This window comes from Engystomops pustulosus, chromosome 11, assembly GCF_040894005.1.
Source record: "Engystomops pustulosus chromosome 11, aEngPut4.maternal, whole genome shotgun sequence".
In the NCBI taxonomy this organism is placed as follows: Eukaryota; Metazoa; Chordata; class Amphibia; order Anura; family Leptodactylidae; genus Engystomops; species Engystomops pustulosus.
Window position 1 is genome coordinate 89,391,197 of NC_092421.1, and position 20,482 is coordinate 89,411,678.

Below are 20,482 nucleotides of genomic sequence, written 5' to 3' on the forward strand. Positions count from 1 at the left end.
CGTCATGTTCTGATAAGTTTTTTATACTTCGGTGCCCGGAGCTGGGGGTGATGTTGTTATTTGCGAGATGAGACGACGTTTTCATTGCTGCCATTCAGAGGACTGTACGGACTTTTCATCACTTTTTGTAAAATTGCGAAAAAGTGGCTATTTTTCGTTGCAGGGTTAAACTGTTCTTATATTTTGATAGGTTAGAAATGTCGTGACGCGGAAAGACCCCTCATGTTTGTGATTCAAATAGCTTATTTTTATATCAGTTCTAGGGAAAGGGGGAGATTTGAACTTTTAGGTTTTATTTATTTATTTCAACTTTTATTTTTGTCTATGTTTCAGACCCCCTGGGGTATTTAACCCTAGGTTGTCTGATTGATGCTACCATATACTACAGTATGGCAGTAGATGGGGATTTTATGGATCGTCTATCAAATTGCACAATGTAATAGATAGGCTAAAACAAGACACAGCCTCAGGTCTTTGTATGACCCGAGGCTGTCACGGCAACAGTTGGGAAGTGACAATTGCAACAAAGATGGCGGCGGTGGCAATATAAGGCATATATATGCAGTAAACCCCATATCTGTAGGAGCTCTCCTCATACAGACAGCCTCTGGGGGAGTTACCAGAGCCCCTCTGTGCTGTGGCTTCACAACCATAAGAACAACAATAAACACTGAAGAAAGGTAATAAAGTAATAACAACGTGTAAGATTTCCAGCCGTCGCGTTGTACATTCCTGCAGGTGTAACCCATGAACGGAACGTGCATCATACAATCAATGTGGCTTCATAGGTGTTCAAGACCTGAGGCCATGAAACATGGAGTGTCAGAGGGGCGGCACACGTGGCGTTTTGAACCAGTTTTTGGACCATTTTTTAAGCGGTCCGTTAAAAACCGCATCCATTTTTTCCCCAATCATGATAATTGGGGAAAAAAAAGACAAAAACGAAAAAAAAGGTTCCTTTTTTTTAACGGACTTCTTAAAAACGGACCAAAAATGGGTCAAACCATGGGGGGCTTATAACCTTCTATAAAGCATATCTTGTAGTGGGATAGGGAAGTGGGGGCCAAACCATGGGGGGCTTACAAGCTTCTATAAAGCATTCCTTGTAGTGGGGTAGGGAAGTGGGGGCCAAACCATGGGGGGCTTACAAGCTTCTATGAAGCATATCTTGTAGTTCGGTAGGGAAGCGGGGGCTGATTCTGCATTGTGGCCCGGGAGCTGCATGTTACTGGACAAAGCGTCTGCAGTAATGTCATGTAATGTTATAGGAAGTCCACTAAGTATGAGACCCCGCTGCTGCTGTGGAGGGGTAGATGACACCTCACTCCCAAGACAACATTCTGGGGCATCACTTTGTATCGGAGGCAATAAATTCCCTACACTAAGGGGCAGTATAAAGTGTAAACAAAGGGGGTCCATCCTGCCCGGGAGGGGGCAGTGAGGGGCCATTATACTGTTGGGCCAGGAAGGGTGGCATTTTACTGTATGGGGGGCACAAACAGCGCATTTGTTTTTGTTTTGTTTTTCATATTAAAGACGTACAAAGGGGAGAGCGTCTGTTTGTGTCCCTCTTTTGTTAACACCAAAATACCTTGTCTTGGCCCAGCACCAAGGAATAAAGCGAGCGACACAGAACATCAACTTATCTTTTGTATATGGATCTATTGTGTTGTTTTAAAGGATTCCCGGCTGAAAGGAGTATGCTTGGTACACATTGGGTGTGCCTTCACCACCCAGAGCACTCTCCCAGCTAGGTACTCTCCCTCCAGAGATGTGTAATCAGACCACTGTGGAAGCTGTTAGTAGCAGCAAGACTGTTATGTATGGATTTATACGCTAGGATTGTAGCTTCTCCAAGTGTACTGGGGGGGGGGGGGGGGTTGTATCCTCACACCATAGCATCCAGCTGTACTGGAATTGGTGGGACAGTCCCGGTTTGCAGCCACTGTCCCGCCGTGGTTGGGAGATTGTCTCCCCACTCCTGGTCCCGTACATATGAGCTGCAGGGAGGCCGAAGCATCAGGGCCAGGATCAGCGCCCTCTACCCTGAAGGAGCCATGTGAAAGGGTAGCTCCTCCCCTCATCTGGCCCTGTCCCTCCTCCAAGTCAGTCAGAACCCAGGAGAAGAGGAAGTGAGACTGCTGCGGGGGAAGGTAAGTAACTTTTTTTTTTTTTAATATAGGGGCCACATAAAGAGGAGGCTAGAGGACAGGGGGGCACAGGAAGAGGGGGTTGGAGGACAGGGGGCCACAGGAAGAGGAGGTTGGAGGACAGGGGGCCACAGGAAGAGGAGATTGGAGGACAGGGGGTCACAGGAAGAGGAGGTTGGAGGACAGGGGGCCACAGGAAAAGGGGGCTGAAGGCCAGGGGGCCGCAGGAAGAGGAGGGTGAAGAACAGGAGGCCACAGGAAGTGGAGGCTGGAGGACAGGGGGGCACAGGAAGAGGGAGCTGGAGGACAGGGGGCACAGGAAGAGGGGGCTGGAGGACAGGGGGCACAGGAAGAGGGAGCTGGAGGACAGGGGGCACAGGAAGAGGGGGCTGGAGGACAGGGGGGCACAGGAAGAGCGGGCTGGAGAACAGGAGGCCGCAACATGAGGAGGATGAAGGACAGGAGGTCACAGTAAGAGGAGGACAGGAGGTCACATTTAGGGAGGGTGGAGGACAGGAGGCCACAATATTTGCGGGATGGAGAACAGGGGCCACACCATGTGAGGAGGGGTGGGAGTATAGATAGTATTACATATAAATATGGGGAGATAAATAAAAGTGGGAAACCAAATGTAAAAGGAGGGAAACTACCACTACAAACAAAAACCAAACTCCACATACCCACCAGCGCTGCTCTTCATCATCATCCCGGCGCTGGTCTTATCTAATCTTACCACAAAGAGGAAACAAAAAACAAACTGTAGAAAGCACCCAATTACACTTTATTAGATCCATTAAAACAAATGCATTTAAAAAGAGACAGAAATAGTCCACAATGGTCAAATAACGAAATATACCTGATAAATATACGAGTGACCTGCATGGAGGTGTAGACGGTCCAGTCCTCAGAACCAGACAAGGTATTCACTTACCAACAAGTGTTACACATCACCCAGAGGACCGGGACACGTACACAGGTATATACAGACTAAGGGGCATTCACACTGCCACACGTACCGTAGCACAGCGGGCACATGGCGGCGCCGGGGAGAGGAGGAGGTGAGCGCCGCTCATCCCCGCCCCTCTCCATAGAGGAATATGGCGCACGGAGCGTATTCTGTAGAAAGATAAGACATGTCCCATCTTTCTATGGGCTATAGAGCGGTACGTTGGCACATGTGTGCTGCATCATACCGCTCCCCTATGGCGCCGTGAGGCCATTGAAGTGTTTTGGGGTTGGGTATACATCGGCCATATAAACGTCGCCTGTATATACGTCCCCCATACGTTCGTGTGAATGTAGCCTGAGGGTGGCCGCCACTGTCAGGGGAGCGGGTGTAATACGCCTATAACACAGCACATAAGCAGAATGTGAATAGAGCGTTATGACTTGATATTATCCAATGTTTATGATTATAAAATACTGTTATGTTAACGTCAAATTATTAAAAAAAAAAAAAATCAGTAAAAAAAACGCAGGGCTTCTCGAGACCAAAAAAGCGGTAATACTATATGTGTCCTAGATGTGTCCGCGCTGTAGCAGCCATTTTGTTGTCTATTGCCATAGACTTTCTTAGTTACAGTCTCTAGCAAAATGGCTACCAGCGGGGTCTCGGCGTGCAGGAAGACTGGAGGACCAATCAGATGTTACTGCTGTATCCACGGCATCCTCAGTAGCCAATCACCGTCTTAAATACGCCCACCTCTTTAAATGGAAGCAATTCGATTATTATTGGCGGTAATGAGGGGAGGGACGTTTTTTGACCAATAAGCGCTGACCTGCCTTGTGATTGGTTGCGGCGCTTGGTTTGAATGTTGCAGTTAGGAAGTCGGTGCAGCAGATGTTGTGGCTGCAGATCAGAGGCGGAGACCGAGAGATCGTGCGGGGTGAGTGCGGGGCCCGGGTCAGGGGGTGAGTGCGGAGCCCGGGGCAGGGGGCGAGTGCGGAGCCCGGGGCAGGGGGCGAGTGCGGAGCCCGGGGCAGGGGGCGAGTGCGGAGCCCGGGGCAGGGGGCGAGTGCGGAGCCCGGGGCAGGGGGCGAGTGCGGAGCCCGGGGCAGGGGGCGAGTGCGGGGCCCGGTATCTGGTGTGTAGCGGGGGCTGTGGTCCGGGGGGCACCGTGTATCCCCCCCCCGTCTAGTTGTTGTGGTGACTTTAGGCTTTCCCTATGGGGACGGCTCTGGAGCCCCCGGGTGTGTGCGGCCCTTGGTTTGGATTTGGGGGTGACCCTTCCCCAGTGCGGGGGGCGCTCTCCTGCTGATCTCGGGGTCTATAGGTTCCTCCTGTTATAATGTACGAGGATATTTCTGGGAGGGAGGGGGGGGGGGCGCTGCTGCTATTATTACGTTGTGCCCCCCCAAATGTAGATAAAGTGATGTATTGGGGTCTCCTGTACACAATCTTATGCTGCGGGGGCAGAGGGCCCCTCCAGAGTATATATCACCCAGACAGCTGACATCTGTTTGATCAGGGGGTCCTGCCTGTGACCCCCCCCCCCCTCCCTGTGTGTAGTGGTATATTCCTATACATCAGAGGTTGGTATATTAACACTTCTCTCTCCCCGCAGATAAGTGACTCTTAGCAACTCGCAAGATGGGAATAGCGGATTCCAGGGAGCAGCAGGTGACCCCATCCCGTCCTCTACAAAATCGTCACCTGGCCCATGTGATCGACCCCCGCTCCCCCTCAGTGGGGATACCCAGGACTCCTATTGAGGTAAGTCATATTATACCTACACCTAGAGGAGAGGAGGTTCTACCATCACCATAGACAGGGGGCATCCTCTACACCTAGAGGAGAGGAGGTTCTATCATCACCATAGACAGGGGGCATCCTCTACACCTAGAGGAGAGGAGGTTCTACCATCACCATATACAGGGGCATCCTCTACACCTAGAGGAGAGGAGATTCTACCATCACCATAGACAGGGGACATCCTCTACACCTAGAGGAGAGGAGGTTATACCATCACCATAGACAGGCGGCATCCTCTACACCTAGAGGAGAGGAGGTTCTACCATCACCATAGACAGGGGGCATCCTCTACACCTAGAGGAGAGGAGGTTCTACCATCACCATAGACAGGGGGCATCCTCTACACCTAGAGGAGAGGAGGTTCTACCATCACCATAGACAGGGGGCATCCTCTACACCTAGAGAAGAGGAGGCTCTACCATCACCATAGACAGGGGGCATCCTCTACACCTAGAGGAGAGGAGGTTCTACCATCACCATAGACAGGAGGCATCCTCTACACCTAGAGGAGAGGAGGTTCTACCATCACCATAGACAGGGGGCATCCTCTACACCTAGAGGAGAGGAGGTTCTACCATCACCATAGACAGGGGGCATCCTCTACACCTAGAGGAGATGAGGTTCTACCATTACCATAGACAGGGGATATCCTCTACACCTAGAGGAGAGGAGGTTCTACCATCACCATAGACAGGGGCATCCTCTACACCTAGAGGAGAGGAGGTTCTACCATCACCATAGACAGGGGGCATCCTCTACACCTAGAGGAGAGGTGGTTCTACCATCACCATAGACAGGGGCATCCTCTACACCTAGAGGAGAGGTGGTTCTACCATCACCATAGACAGGGGCATCCTCTACACCTAGAGGAGATGAGGTTCTACCATTACCATAGACAGGGGATATCCTCTACACCTAGAGGAGAGGAGGTTCTACCATCACCATAGACAGGGGACATCCTCTACACCTAGAGGAGAGGAGGTTCTACCATCACCATAGACAGGGGGCATCCTCTACACCTAGAGGAGAGGAGGTTCTACCATCACCATAGACAGAGAGCATCCTCTACACCTAGAGGAGAGGAAGTTCTACCATCACCATAGACAGAGAGCATCCTCTACACCTAGAGGAGAGGAAGTTCTACCATCACCATAGACAGGGGACATCCTCTACACCTAGAGGAGAGGAGGTTCTACCATCACCATAGACAGGGGGCATCCCCTACACCTAGAGGAGAGGAGGTTCTACCATCACCATAGACAGGGGACATCCTCTACACCTACAGGAGAGGAGATTCTACCATCACCATAGACAGGGAGCATCCTCTACACCTAGAGGAGAGGAGGTTCCATCATCACCATAGACAGGGGGCATCCTCTACACCTAGAGGAGAGGAGGTTCTACCATCACCATAGACAGGGGCATCCTCTACACCTAGAGGAGAGGAGGTTCTACCATCACCATAGACAGGGGGCATCCTCTACACCTAGAGGAGAGGAGGTTCTACCATCACCATAGACAGGGGGCATCCTCTACACCTAGAGGAGAGGAGGTTCTATCATCACCATAGACAGGGGGCATCCTCTACACCTAGAGGAGAGGAGGTTCTACCATCACCATAGACAGGGGGCATCCTCTACACCTAGAGGAGAGGAGGCTCTACCATCACCATAGACAGGGGGCATCCTCTACACCTAGAGGAGAGGAGGCTCTACCATCACCATAGACAGGGGGCATCCTCTACACCTAGAGGAGAGGAGGATCTACCATCACCATAGACAGGGGACATCCTCTACACCTAGAGGAGAAGAGGTTCTACCATCACCATAGACAGGGGGCATCCTCTACACCTAGAGGAGAGGAGGATCTACCATCACCATAGACAGGGGACATCCTCTACACCTAGAGGAGAGGAGGATCTACCGTCACCATAGACAGGGGGCATCCTCTACACCTAGAAGAGAGGAGGTTCTACCATCACCATAGACAGGGGACATCCTCTACACCTAGAGGAGAAGAGGTTCTACCATCACCATAGACAGGGGGCATCCTCTACACCTAGAGGAGGGGAGGTTCTATCATCACCATAGACAGGGGACATCCTCTACACCTAGAGGAGAGGAGGTTCTACCATCACCATAGACAGGGGCCATCTTCTACACCTAGAGGAGAGGAGGTTCTACCATCACCATAGACAGAGGGCATCCTCTACACCTAGAGGAGAGGTGGTTCTACCATCACCATAGACAGGGGGTATCCTCTACACCTAGAGGAGAGGAGGTTCTACCATCACCATAGACAGGGGGCATCCTCTACACCTAGAGGAGAGGAGGTTCTACCATCACCATAGACAGGGGGCATCCTCTACACCTAGAGGAGAGGAGGTTCTACCATCACCATAGACAGGGGGCATCCTCTACACCTAGAGGAAAGGAGGTTCTACCATCACCATAGACAGGGGGCATCCACTACACCTAGAGGAGAGGAGGTTCTACCATCACCATAGACAGGGGGCATCCTCTACACCTAGAGGAGAGGAGGTTCTACCATCACCATAGACAGGGGCATCCTCTACACCTAGAGGAGAGGAGGTTCTACCATCACCATAGACAGGGGGCATCCTCTACACCTAGAGGAGAGGAGGTTCTACCATCACCATAGACAGGGGGCATCCTCTACACATAGAGGAGAGGAAGTTCTACCATCACCATAGACAGGGGGCATCCTCTACACCTAGAGGAAAGGAGGTTCTACCATCACCATAGACAGGGGGCATCCTCTACACCTAGAGGAAAGGAGGTTCTACCATCACCATAGACAGGGGGCATCCTCTACACCTAGAGGAGAGGAGGTTCTACCATCACCATAGACAGGGGGCATCCTCTACACCTAGAGGAAAGGAGGTTCTACCATCACCATAGACAGGGGGCATCCTCTACACCTAGAGGAGAGGAGGTTCTACCATCACCATAGACAGGGGCATCCTCTACACCTAGAGGAGAGGAGGTTCTACCATCACCATAGACAGGGGGCATCCTCTACACCTAGAGGAGAGGAGGTTCTACCATCACCATAGACAGGGGGCATCCTCTACACATAGAGGAGAGGAAGTTCTACCATCACCATAGACAGGGGGCATCCTCTACACCTAGAGGAGAGGAGGTTCTACCATCACCATAGACAGGGGGCATCCTCTACACCTAGAGGAGAGGAGGTTCTACCATCACCATAGACAGGGGGCATCCTCTACACCTAGAGGAGAGGAGGTTCTACCATCACCATAGACAGGGGGCATCCTCTACACCTAGAGGAGAGGAGGATCTACCATCACCATAGACAGGGGACATCCTCTACACCTAGAGGAGAAGAGGTTCTACCATCACCATAGACAGGGGGCATCCTCTACACCTAGAGGAGAGGAGGTTCTACCATCACCATAGACAGGGGCCATCTTCTACACCTAGAGGAGAGGAGGTTCTACCATCACCATAGACAGGGGGCATCCTCTACACCTAGAGGAGAGGAGGATCTACCATCACCATAGACAGGGGACATCCTCTACACCTAGAGGAGAGGAGGTTCTACCATCACCATAGACAGGGGACATCCTCTACACCTAGAGGAGAGGAGGTTCTACCATCACCATAGACAGGGGGCATCCTCTACACCTAGAGGAGAGGAGGGTCTACCATCACCATAGACAGGAGGCATCCTCTACACCTAGAGGAGAGGAGGTTCTACCATCACCATAGACAGGGGACATCCTCTACACCTAGAGGAGAGGAGGTTCTACCATCACCATAGACAGGGGGCATCCTCTACACCTAGAGGAGAGGAGGTTCTACCATCACCATAGACAGGGGGCATCCTCTACACCTAGAGGAGAGGAGGTTCTACCATCACCATAGACAGGGGACATCCTCTACACCTAGAGGAGAGGAGGATCTACCATCACCACAGACACGGAGCATCCTCTACACCTAGAGGAGAGGAGGTTCTACCATCACCATAGACAGGAGGCATCCTCTACACCTAGAGGAGAGGAGGTTCTACCATCACCATAGACAGGAGGCATCCTCTACACCTAGAGGACAGGAGGTTCTACCATCACCATACACAGGGGGCATCCTCTACACCTAGAGGAGAGGAGGTTCTACCATCACCATAGACAGGGGGCATCCTCTACACCTAGAGGAGAGGAGGTTCTACCATCACCATAGACAGGGGGCATCCTCTACACCTAGAGGAGAGGAGGTTCTACCATCACCATAGACAGGGGCATCCTCTACACCTAGAGGAGAGGAGGCTCTACCATCACCATAGACAGGGGCATCCTCTACACCTAGAGGAGGGGAGGTTCTACCATCACCATAGACAGGGGGCATCCTCTACACCTAGAGGAGAGGAGGTTCTACCATCACCATAGACAGGGGGCATCCTCTACACCTGGAGGAGAGGAGGCTCTACCATCACCATAGACAGGGGGCATCCTCTACACCTAGAGGAGAGGAGGTTCTACCATCGCCATAGACAGGGGGTATCCTCTACACCTAGAGGAGAGGAGGTTCTACCATCACCATAGACAGGGGGCATCCTCTACACCTAGAGGAGAGGAGGCTCTACCATCACCATAGACAGGGGGCATCCTCTACACCTAGAGGAGAGGAGGTTCTACCATCACCATAGACAGGGGGCATCCTCTACACCTAGAGGAGAGGAGGTTATTCCATCACCATAGACAGGGGACATCCTCTACACCTAGAGGAGAGGAGGTTCTACCCTCACCATAGACAGGGGGCATCCTCTACACCTAGAGGAGAGGAGGTTCTACCATCACCATAGACAGGAGGCATCCTCTACACCTAGAGGAGAGGCGATTCTACCATCACCATAGACAGGGGGTATCCTCTACACCTAGAGGAGAGGAGGTTCTACCATCGCCATAGACAGGGGGTATCCTCTACACCTAGAGGAGAGGAGGTTATTCCATCACCATAGACAGGGGGTATCCTCTACACCTAGAGGAGAGGAGGCTCTACCATCACCATAGACAAGGGACTTCCTCTTTCTCTCTGTCGCTGGAGAGGTTATAGCAGATACTTTCCACGTGTTTGGTCGCGGTCTGGATGTATGACGTTGGGTAAAATCCTTCTGTACATGTTGATCCGGTTTTTCTTATGTCGTATTTGGATCTGAAAGAAGTTTTTCCTGCTTTGAGGCATTCGGCATCAGCTTTGTAGGGTTTGGGGGTGCAGCGGATGAACCCTGCACAATTCTAGGTTGTACTTGATAGAAAGTCTTCCCCCTGTACTATCATTGCAGGTCGGGGAGTCTCTGCCGCGCTGTCACGTAGACGCACAAGAGGAAGAAGTGAGCGAGCCCTCTGTAATAAATGACCCCCGCTCCCCCACACAGGGCATTGTGCGCACCCCCCTGCGGCCCTCTCTACATGGTGAGTACCTCCTTGGCCGGCACACTGTGACAGATCCCAGCTGAGTGATTCCTTGTACCCCAGGCTGCTCCATGCACATCAGAGGGTGACGCTGCCCCTGGGGTAGGACAACTCCTAATGCGACGTCATGGGATTATCCCGCGTGATCTCCAACCATGAGGTCAATCTTGGACCCTTTAGCGCTGATTAGGAGATAATGATGAGGCTCATCTGGCATTCACCCAACTTTCTCAGGAAAACAATCTGCCTTTCAGAGGTGTAAGAAAGCTGGTTATAATGGATTTCCTCTCCGCACAAGTTTCCCAAAGATATATAATAATTGAAGCGTCTGAGTAGAAGAGGACGACTCGAGGACGACGTGTATTTTGGGGACCTGCAGCTTAAGCCCCTATTGACCCTCTAATTGTCTTTTCCTCTTTTAGATTCCTTGAACCTTCTGGTTAAGCAGCTCAGTGAGGTCTTTGTCTCCGAGGATTCTGGGATTGAGGGCAGCCCCCAAGCCAATAAAGAGGCCGAGACCTCGGACCAGCAACCAGTGAGTGAAGCTCTGCCGCCACCTGCTGAGGAGCCTGTGATCTGTGCCCCTCCAGAAGAACCAGCGCCGCCCAGTGGGCCGCAGCCCAGACAAAGGGGCAAATCGCCTCATGCACCAGGTGATGCCACTGCACAGAACTTTATTTATAATGACTACATGAACATCGTGACCTCATGTCTGATCTGTGGCTTTGGTTTTGCAGGTGCAAAGAACGTGCGTCAGCGACCCAGGAAAGCGCTGGTCTCCACCGCCCGCGGGCGATCGCCCCTGAAAATCCTGCAGGAGGACAACTCGCCCTGCACAGCCATGCAGAACAGACAGGTAATCCATCCATCCATCCATCCATCCATCCGACCCTGCAGCAGTCAGTGCACAGCCATGCAGAACACACAGGTGATCCGTCCCTCTGACCCTGCAGCAGTCAGTGCACAGCCATTCAGAACAGACAGGTAATCCATCCATCCATCCATCCATCCGACCCTGCAGCAGTCAGTGCACAGCCATGCAGAACACACAGGTGATCCGTCCCTCTGACCCTGCAGCAGTCAGTGCACAGCCATGCAGAAAAGACAGGTGATCCGTCCCTCTGACCCTGCAGCAGTCAGTGCACAGCCATGCAGAACAGACAGGTGATCCGTCCCTCTGACCCTGCAGCAGTCAGTGCACTGCCATGCAGGACAGACAGGTGATCCATCCCTCTGACCCTGCAGCAGTCAGTGCACAGCCATGCAGAAAAGACAGGTGATCCGTCCCTCTGACCCTGCAGCAGTCAGTGCACAGCCATGCAGAACAGACAGGTGATCCAGCCATCCATCCGACCCTGCAGCAGTCAGTGCACAGCCCTGCAGGACAGACAGGTGATCCGTCCCTCTGACCCTGCAGCAGTCAGTGCACTGCCATGCAGAAAAGACAGGTAATCCATCCGACCCTGCAGCAGTCAGTGCACTGCCATGCAGAACAGACAGGTGATCCGTCCATCCGACCCTGCAGCAGTCAGTGCACAGCCATGCAGGACAGACAGGTGATCCGTCCATCCGACCCTGCAGCAGTCAGTGCACAGCCATGCAGGACAGACAGGTGATCCGTCCCTCTGACCCTGCAGCAGTCAGTGCACAGCCATGCAGAACAGACAGGTGATCCGTCCCTCTGACCCTGCAGCAGTCAGTGCACAGCCATGCAGGACAGACAGGTGATCCGTCCATCCGACCCTGCAGCAGTCAGTGCACAGCCATGCAGGACAGACAGGTGATCCGTCCCTCTGACCCTGCAGCAGTCAGTGCACAGCCATGCAGAACAGACAGGTGATCCGTCCCTCTGACCCTGCAGCAGTCAGTGCACAGCCATGCAGGACAGACAGGTGATCCGTCCCTCTGACCCTGCAGCAGTCAGTGCACAGCCATGCAGAACAGACAGGTGATCCGTCCCTCTGACCCTGCAGCAGTCAGTGCACAGCCATGCAGGACAGACAGGTAATCCATCCATCCATCCGACCCTGCAGCAGTCAGTGCACAGCCATGCAGAACAGACAGGTAATCCATCCATCCATCCGACCCTGCAGCAGTCAGTGCACTGCCATGCAGAACAGACAGGTAATCCATCCATCCAACCCTGCAGCAGTCAGTGCACAGCCATGCAGGACAGACAGGTGATCCGTCCCTCTGACCCTGCAGCAGTCGGTGCACAGCCATGCAGGACAGACAGGTAATCCATCCATCCATCCATCCGACCCTGCAGCAGTCAGTGCACAGCCATGCAGAACAGACAGGTAATCCATCCATCCATCCGACCCTGCAGCAGTCAGTGCACTGCCATGCAGAACAGACAGGTGATCCATCCATCCATCCGACCCTGCAGCAGTCAGTGCACAGCCCTGCAGGACAGACAGGTGATCCGTCCATCCGACCCTGCAGCAGTCAATGCACAGCCATGCAGGACAGACAGGTGATCCGTCCCTCTGACCCTGCAGCAGTCAGTGCACAGCCCTGCAGGACAGACAGGTAATCCATCCATCCGACCCTGCAGCAGTCGGTGCACAGCCATGCAGGACAGACAGGTAATCCATCCATCCGACCCTGCAGCAGTCAGTGCACAGCCATGCAGGACAGACAGGTGATCCGTCCCTCTGACCCTGCAGCAGTCAGTGCACAGCCATGCAGGACAGACAGGTGATCCGTCCCTCTGACCCTGCAGCAGTCGGTGCACAGCCATGCAGGACAGACAGGTAATCCATCCATCCATCCGACCCTGCAGCAGTCAGTGCACAGCCATGCAGGACAGACAGGTGATCCGTCCCTCTGACCCTGCAGCAGTCAGTGCACAGCCATGCACAACAGACAGGTGATCCGTCCCTCTGACCCTGCAGCAGTCAGTGCACAGCCATGCAGGACAGACAGGTGATCCGTCCCTCTGACCCTGCAGCAGTCAGTGCACAGCCATGCACAACAGACAGGTGATCCGTCCCTCTGACCCTGCAGCAGTCAGTGCACAGCCATGCAGGACAGACAGGTGATCCGTCCCTCTGACCCTGCAGCAGTCGGTGCACAGACATTCGATATAGCAGGAAGTCTAAATGATTAACTTGAAGGGTTGGTCCCAGAAACCAAACTTGTTCCATATTCAGGTACCTGTTATTCCTGTGACGGATCCGTGGGGCCCATTGTGCGAGCTACAGAGAGCCCCCTTACATGGCACTGGGGTTATAATGGTATTGGGGTTCTCCCTTCCGATATTTGGGTAATGTTGACTTCTCTTTCCTGCTTGTAGGTGAAGAAGATCCCTTTTCAGTCTGAACAGTCGTCAGCTATTAGGAGCCTGAAGATCTCTCACTGCAGCTGGGAACTGTCCCATAATAAGGAGAACGCACAGTATACACAGAGCCAGAGCTGAGCCCCTCCCCCGCTGTATATACCTGTATACTAACCTCCTACATTACTTGTAAATATTTCTTTTTCTGTGTCTGTGAATTTCAATGTTGGACCAAAATAAATGAGATTTTTATTCATGCAAGCTGGGGATGATGCAGCGATTTGATTACTTCTGCCTGTCAGGCGCAACACAAAAATTAAAAAAAAAAAAAAAAAAAAAGTGACTTCTCTGTGCTGCAGGCTCCTCCCCCATATGCTGTGAGCTCTGAAGGAGCAGGGGGGAGGGAGCTGTATGGGAACACAAAGGTGGGGTCTGAGAGCTGAGGAGTCTGCAGCACAGACAAGTCACATGTTTTTTTTTAATCCACAGCAAAGCCCAGCCCCTGGGACTACACTGAGGATGCTGTCAGGGTCCAAGGTAAATTATAACACACAATTATATGGTAAAGCAAATGCTCAGAGAAAGCAGAAGGGCAGATGTGCTCTGCAGGTGTGAGGGGCTTCTGCAACCTGTCTGTAGTGAACATGAGGTCCCTGGTGACCATCAGAACCCATCCTGATAAACCAGGGGGCACTTACTCAGGCACCGGGACTATATATTTGGTGTAATTGGCTTCTGCAACCCGTCTGTAGTGAAAATGAGGTCCCTAGAAAACTAGGTGGTAAAATACTGTATATACTAGAGTATAAGCCGAGGGTGGGAAATGCACTGGTCACAGCCCCCCAGTATAAAGCCAGTGCCCCCCCAGTATAAAGCCGGGCAGCTAGTTATAACCTATGGAGAAATCTGGAGTAAAACACTGAGGCAGCTACAGACCTGAGATGTAATAAACCAGTTATGTCTTGTGTCAATGTGAAAGATGCTAAATCTTTGGCTGCAATGACCTAAAATAGATTTTATTTTCCTCTTTCTATAAAACACAAACTTGTTTTGAAAAAAAAAAAGTGACAGTAAAAGGGAAGATGCTTCAGTGAATAAATAGTGTGCACACAGATGTTGCCTGCAGCAGGGGTGGGGGAGGGGAGAGGTGGACGGGTTTGCTGTGGCTAGCGGCTGCTGTGCACGGTTGGGACTGGTTGCTGGTGCTGCCATGTGGCTGCAGTGCTGTGCAGCAGTCACTAGGTGGCAGTGTTCTCTCCTGCAGCTGCTAAGAAGTGTCACTCAGCAAACCCAAGCGGGGGCCCGGCCTGATGGGGGCGCTGGTGCAGATGGGGCACTAATAAGGGCACATTCAGGGATATTGGTAACTGGAGGGCTGGGGGAGGTGAGTTTAGGGGCCCCTGTCTCTGCTGCGTGAAGTATCTTGTGAAGATTCAGTTCCAGATTTTGAGGAAACTATCCCAGGATCCTGTAGCGACCGCCATTCCGTCTGAGGTGACGCCGAGGCAGCTGACCCGATTGTCGTGGCCTGAGAGCACGCCTGCAAAGTGATAGAAAATGAATAAAATACTGAGTCATTTTTGAAAGAAAAAAAAAATTCTTGCCGTGTGATTTTATCCTTCTATTTCTTAGGAAATCAAAATCCATCATGAAAACCAGGGGCGCTTACACAGGTTGTCACACTGGGCCGGAGCCCCTCTCCCTCCCACGGTGGGAGATTATTGGGATCTGGGGAGACAGTGTAACATCCAGTGAAGGAGACGGAGAGGCTCTGGTAACACTCCCAGAGCCATTTCATCTAATTAGCATAATTTTGATATTAGTAGGAAAGAGGCCATGGATAACAGATATAAGGAGATCCCACAGCCCCGGGGCCTGGATCTAGGAGCAATGTCCCTGGTTATCAGGAGGGATTTTCATGGGAGATTTCCTTTCATTCTAATTCCTTTATTTATGAAAACTGGGTGACAACCAACATGGCGGCTCGCGCCGTCTCCTCTTACAATTTGTGGTTAGCAATTTGTTATATTTATGGGAAAGCTGAGTGACCGCCATGGTGGTGAGTGTAGAAGTCCCTGTAGTGGTTGTCGGCAGCTTAAAGGGGTTTTCTAGTAACATCAATAATATCCCCTCCTAACTACAAAAACATTAGCACCCTAAACGTCTGAATCTCCTCCTTTCCTTAGAACATTTAGGATTTAGTTTATTTCTATAAGTGTTAGATCTGTACATTATGGGATTGGGAATAGGGAAATATGTAATAACTTGGTCTATATTATATATGTATAACCTATTGTTCACCCCTGTAGGAAAGGACGAGGAATCCAACAAAAGACAAAATAAACAAACAATGAAAATATAAAGAATTGTAAATATTTTATGTAACAGAAATAACAAACTTGATTAAAAGCGGGGTTGTCCCCAGTGGGAGGCAAAATAGAGGATTGTATTCCAACCAGTGAATTTACAGCATGGAAGATAATCGTGTATTAGTGTCAGTATAACGGGAATTCATGGGAAAGATACAATGCAGGTACATTGCTACAGACTTACATAAGGATATACAGCCTTCCTCTGGGGGTGGCCGTACAGCAGCCGAAATGTACGTCGGAGCTGTTGTCATTCCAGGCACCGACATGGGTGAGCAATTACTTTTTGCATTATGATTATCCTTATGTAAGTCTGTAGCAATGTATCTGCATTGTATCTTTCCCATGAATTCCCGTTATACTGACACTAATACACGATTATCTTCCATGCTGTAAATTCACTGGTTGGAATACAATCGTCTATTTTGCCTCCCACCTGGGACAACCCCGCTTTTAATCAGTTTGATATTTCTGTTACATAAAATATTTACAATTCTTTATATTTTCATTGTTTATTTTATGTCTTTTGTTGGATTCCTTGTCCTTTCCTACAGGGGTGAACAATAGGTTTACACTATGGGATTGGGCAATATACATTAAATGGAAGTGATTATTCCCAGCAGTGACCCCTGTAACCGGAAATAGAGGCCAAATGTCCGAGTCTCCACTTCTGGTGCCTTTTTGTAACTCATAAAAATTGATCAAAAGATCATTCAGCAAACACTGACATCGAAGTACGAGAAAGTTATCAGAAAATGGCAAAACAGACTTTTTTATATATTTTTAAAAAGTGTTAAAACCTTTATAGATGTGGGATCTCCTTAATAGGACCGACACAAAGAGTAAAAGGGGAAGCACATGCTGCAAGCCATAAAAACAGCCCACAAAAATGGGGTAAATTTCCAGCATGTCCCCTATATATCCAGCCCCTGCCCCAGTATATAGCCAGCATTCCCCTATATAGCCAGCCCCTGCCCCAGTATATAGCCAGCATTCCCCTATATAGCCAGCCCCTGCCCCAGTATATAGCCAGCATTCCCCTATATATCCAGCCCCTGCCCCAGTATATAGCCAGCATTCCCCTATATAGCCAGCCCCTGCCCCAGTATATAGCCAGCATTCCCCTATATAGCCAGCCCCTGCCCCAGTATATAGCCAGCATTCCCCTATATAGCCAGCCCCTGCCCCAGTATATAGCCAGCATTCCCCTATATAGCCAGCCCCTGCCCCAGTATATAGCCAGCATTCCTCCTATATAGCCAGCATTCCCCCTATAAAGCCAGCACCTGCCCAAGTATATAACCAGCATTCCCCCTATATAGTCAGCCCCTGCCCCAGTATATAACCAGCATTCTCCCTAGATAGCCAGCATCCCCCTAGATAACCAGCCCCTGCCCCAGTATATAGCCTGCATTTCCCCTATATAGCCAGCCGCTGCCCCAGTATATAGCCAGCACCTGCCCCTATAGATAGTCAGCATTACCCCTATATAGCCAGCACCTGCCCCAGTATACAGCCAGCACTCCCCCTATATAGTTAGCACCTGCCTCAGTATATAGCCAGCATTCCCTCTATATAGCCAGCACCTGCCCCAGTATATAGACAGCACTCCCCCTATATAGTTAGCACCTGCCCCAGTATATAGCCAGCACTCCCCCTATATAGTTAGCACCTGCCTCAGTATAGAGCCAGCATTCCCCCTATAAAGCCAGCACCTGCCCCAGTATATAGCCAACAATCCTCCTATATAGCCAGCATCGCCCCTATATAGCCAGCACCTGCCCCAGTATATAGCCAGCATCCCCTTATATAGCCTGCCCCAGTATATAGCCAGCATTCCCCTATATAGAATGTCCCTGCCCCTATATATAACCAGCAATTCCCCTATATAGCCAGCACCTGTCCCATTATATAGCCACCATTACTCCTATTTAGCCAGCATTCCCCCTATATTGCCAGCCCCTGCCCCAGTATATAGCCAGCATTCCCCCTAGATAGCCAGCATTCCCCCTATAAAGCCAGCACCTGCCCAAGTATAAAGCCAGCATCACCCCTATATAGCCAGCAGTCCCCCTATATAGCCAGCTCCTGCCCAATTATATAGCCAGCATCCCCCTATATAGCCAGCACCTGCCCAAGTATATAGCCAGCATCCCCCTATATAGCCAACACCTGCCCCAATATATAGCCAGCATTCCCCCTATATAGCCAACCACTGCCCCAGTGTATAGCCAGCATTCCCCCTATATAGTCAGCACCTGCCCCAGTATATAGCCAGCATCACTCCTATATAGCCAGCCCCTGCCCCAGTATATAGCCAGCATTTCCCCTATATAGCCAGCCCCTGCCCCAGTATATAGCAAGCATTTCCCCTATATAGCCAGCACCTGCCCCAGTATATAGCCAGCATCACTCCTATATAGCCAGCCCCTGCCCCAGTATATAGCCAGCATTTCCCCTATGTATCCAGCCCCTGCCCCAGTATATAGCCAGCATTTCCCCTATATAGCCAGCACCTGCCCAAGTATATAGCCAGCATCCCCCTATATAGCCAGCACCTGCCCAATTATATAGCCAGCATCCCCCTATATAGCCAACACCTGCCCCAATATATAGCCAGCATTCCCCCTATTTAGCCAGCACCTGCCCCAGTATATAGCCAGCATCACTCCTATATATCCTGCCCCTGCCCCAGTATATAGCCAGCATTCCCCCTATATAGCCAACCCCTGCCCCAGTGTATAGCCATCATTCCCCCTATATAGCCAGCACCTGCCCAAGTATATAGCCAGCACCTGCCCCAGTATATAGCCAGCCCCTGACCCAGTATATAGCCAGCATTCCCCCTATATAGCCAGCATCCCCTTATATAGCCAGCACCTGCCCAAGTATATAGCCAGCATCCCCCTATATAGCCAACACCTGCCCCAATATATAGCCAGCATTCCCCCTATTTAGCCAGCACCTGCCCCAGTATATAGCCAGCATTCCCCCTATATAGCCAACCCCTGCCCCAGTGTATAGCCATCATTCCCCCTATATAGCCAACACCTGCCCAAGTATATAGCCAGCATTCCCCTATATAGCCAGCACCTGCCCCAGTATATAGCCAGCCGCTGACCCAGTATATAGCCAGCATTCCCCCTATATAGCCAGCATCCCCCTATATAGTCAGCCCTGGCCCCAGTATATTGCCAACATTCCTCATATAGCCAGCATCCCCCTATATAGCCAGCATTCCCCTATATAATTAGCACCTTCCCCAGTATATAGCCAGCATTCATCCTATATAGCCAGCCCCTGCCCCAGTATATAGCCAGCATTCCCCTATATAATTAGCACCTGCCCCAGTATATAGCCAGCATTCCCCTATATAATTAGCACCTGCCCCAGTATATAGCCAGCATTCATCCTATATAGCCAGCCCCTGCCCCAGTATATAGCCAGCATTCCCCTATATAACCAGCACCTGCCGCCATGATGGTCAATACGTCCACAAATAAGATCTGTCCAATGTCTGATAAGTGTTAACCCCTTCCTGAGAAGCACGGTTGTTGCCTAGCAACGGTTTCCACGAGACCCGGGCCTATATAACCCTATTTCAGGTGACATTTCTTTGAAAGGACATTTTTGTTTCATTCACATTGAGCGATTGTCCCAGTGTGAATATAATGGGAGTGACCTGATAATCACAATCTCTTAAGAACAATGAAAACTTGTCATGAACAAAGATGAGTAATTAGTGGGAACCTGAGACACAATAGGCCTCGTAACCAAACTGCTCATAGCAGCCAATCAGCATTGGTCTTACATCCTCCCAGGGCTGGTTTGTACATGAGAGTTGACGTCTTATTGGCTGCTGGGAGCACCACAGACATGTTTTCATACAGACAGTCCCCGGGCTACGTACAAGATAGGGTCCATAGGTTTGTTCTTAAGTCGAATTTGTATGTAAGTCGGAACTGTATATTTTATAATTGTAGATCCAAACTCTTGCCCCAGTGACAATTGGAGTTTCAAAATTTTTAGCTGTAATAGGATTATCCATAAAGCTTCATTACAGACACCTGACAGCTGATTATTACAATTTAGGACTATAGTAACATCCAGAGAGGTCACCAGAGGTCACAGGGGCAGAGGGGTCCGTCTGTAACTAGGGATCGTCTGTAAGTCTGGTGTCCTTAAGTAGGGGACCGCTTGTACTTCTGTATTAGGCCGAAACCTCATGTCCCCCCTATTTTTGCCCACAATCCTGCTTGGCAATGAAGGTCTATTAATAGAGGCAGCCCAAAGTTTCACCGCTTTTGGTCATTTTTATGTATTTTCAGTAGGTGTCACTGGAGTGTTGTGTACACGTGGCAAAAAAGGGAAGCGGTTTATGAAAAAGCAGTGCGGTTGCTCCAAAAACCTCTGAAATTTAAAATTATTCTGCAAAAATGTCCATATGGCACATGAGAAGTATATACAGCCTGCGCAGGA

At 50.7% G+C, this 20,482-nt stretch overlaps 2 protein-coding genes across 3 annotated transcripts in view; one reads left to right on the forward strand and one right to left on the reverse strand.

The window, feature by feature from the left end:
• Positions 1-3,876: 3,876 nt before the first annotated feature.
• On the forward strand, positions 3,877-13,895 carry CDCA3 (cell division cycle associated 3). The gene is made up of 6 exons (XM_072129507.1): positions 3,877-4,036; positions 4,715-4,863; positions 10,225-10,354; positions 10,777-11,007; positions 11,092-11,210; positions 13,653-13,895. The coding sequence occupies exons 2-6, from the start codon at positions 4,741-4,743 to the stop codon at positions 13,773-13,775; spliced, it is 726 nt and encodes a 241-aa protein (XP_071985608.1). The 5' UTR covers positions 3,877-4,036; positions 4,715-4,740; the 3' UTR covers positions 13,776-13,895.
• Positions 13,896-14,629: 734 nt separating this feature from the next.
• The window catches only part of GNB3 (G protein subunit beta 3), a 75,579-nt gene continuing 69,726 nt past the window's right edge, over positions 14,630-20,482 (reverse strand). For both annotated transcript variants that reach the window (XM_072129506.1, XM_072129505.1), the window contains exon 10: positions 14,630-15,174. In XM_072129506.1, coding sequence (XP_071985607.1) covers positions 15,068-15,174 — 107 coding nt within the window. In that variant the 3' untranslated portion in view covers positions 14,630-15,067. The remainder of the gene's footprint in view (positions 15,175-20,482) is intronic.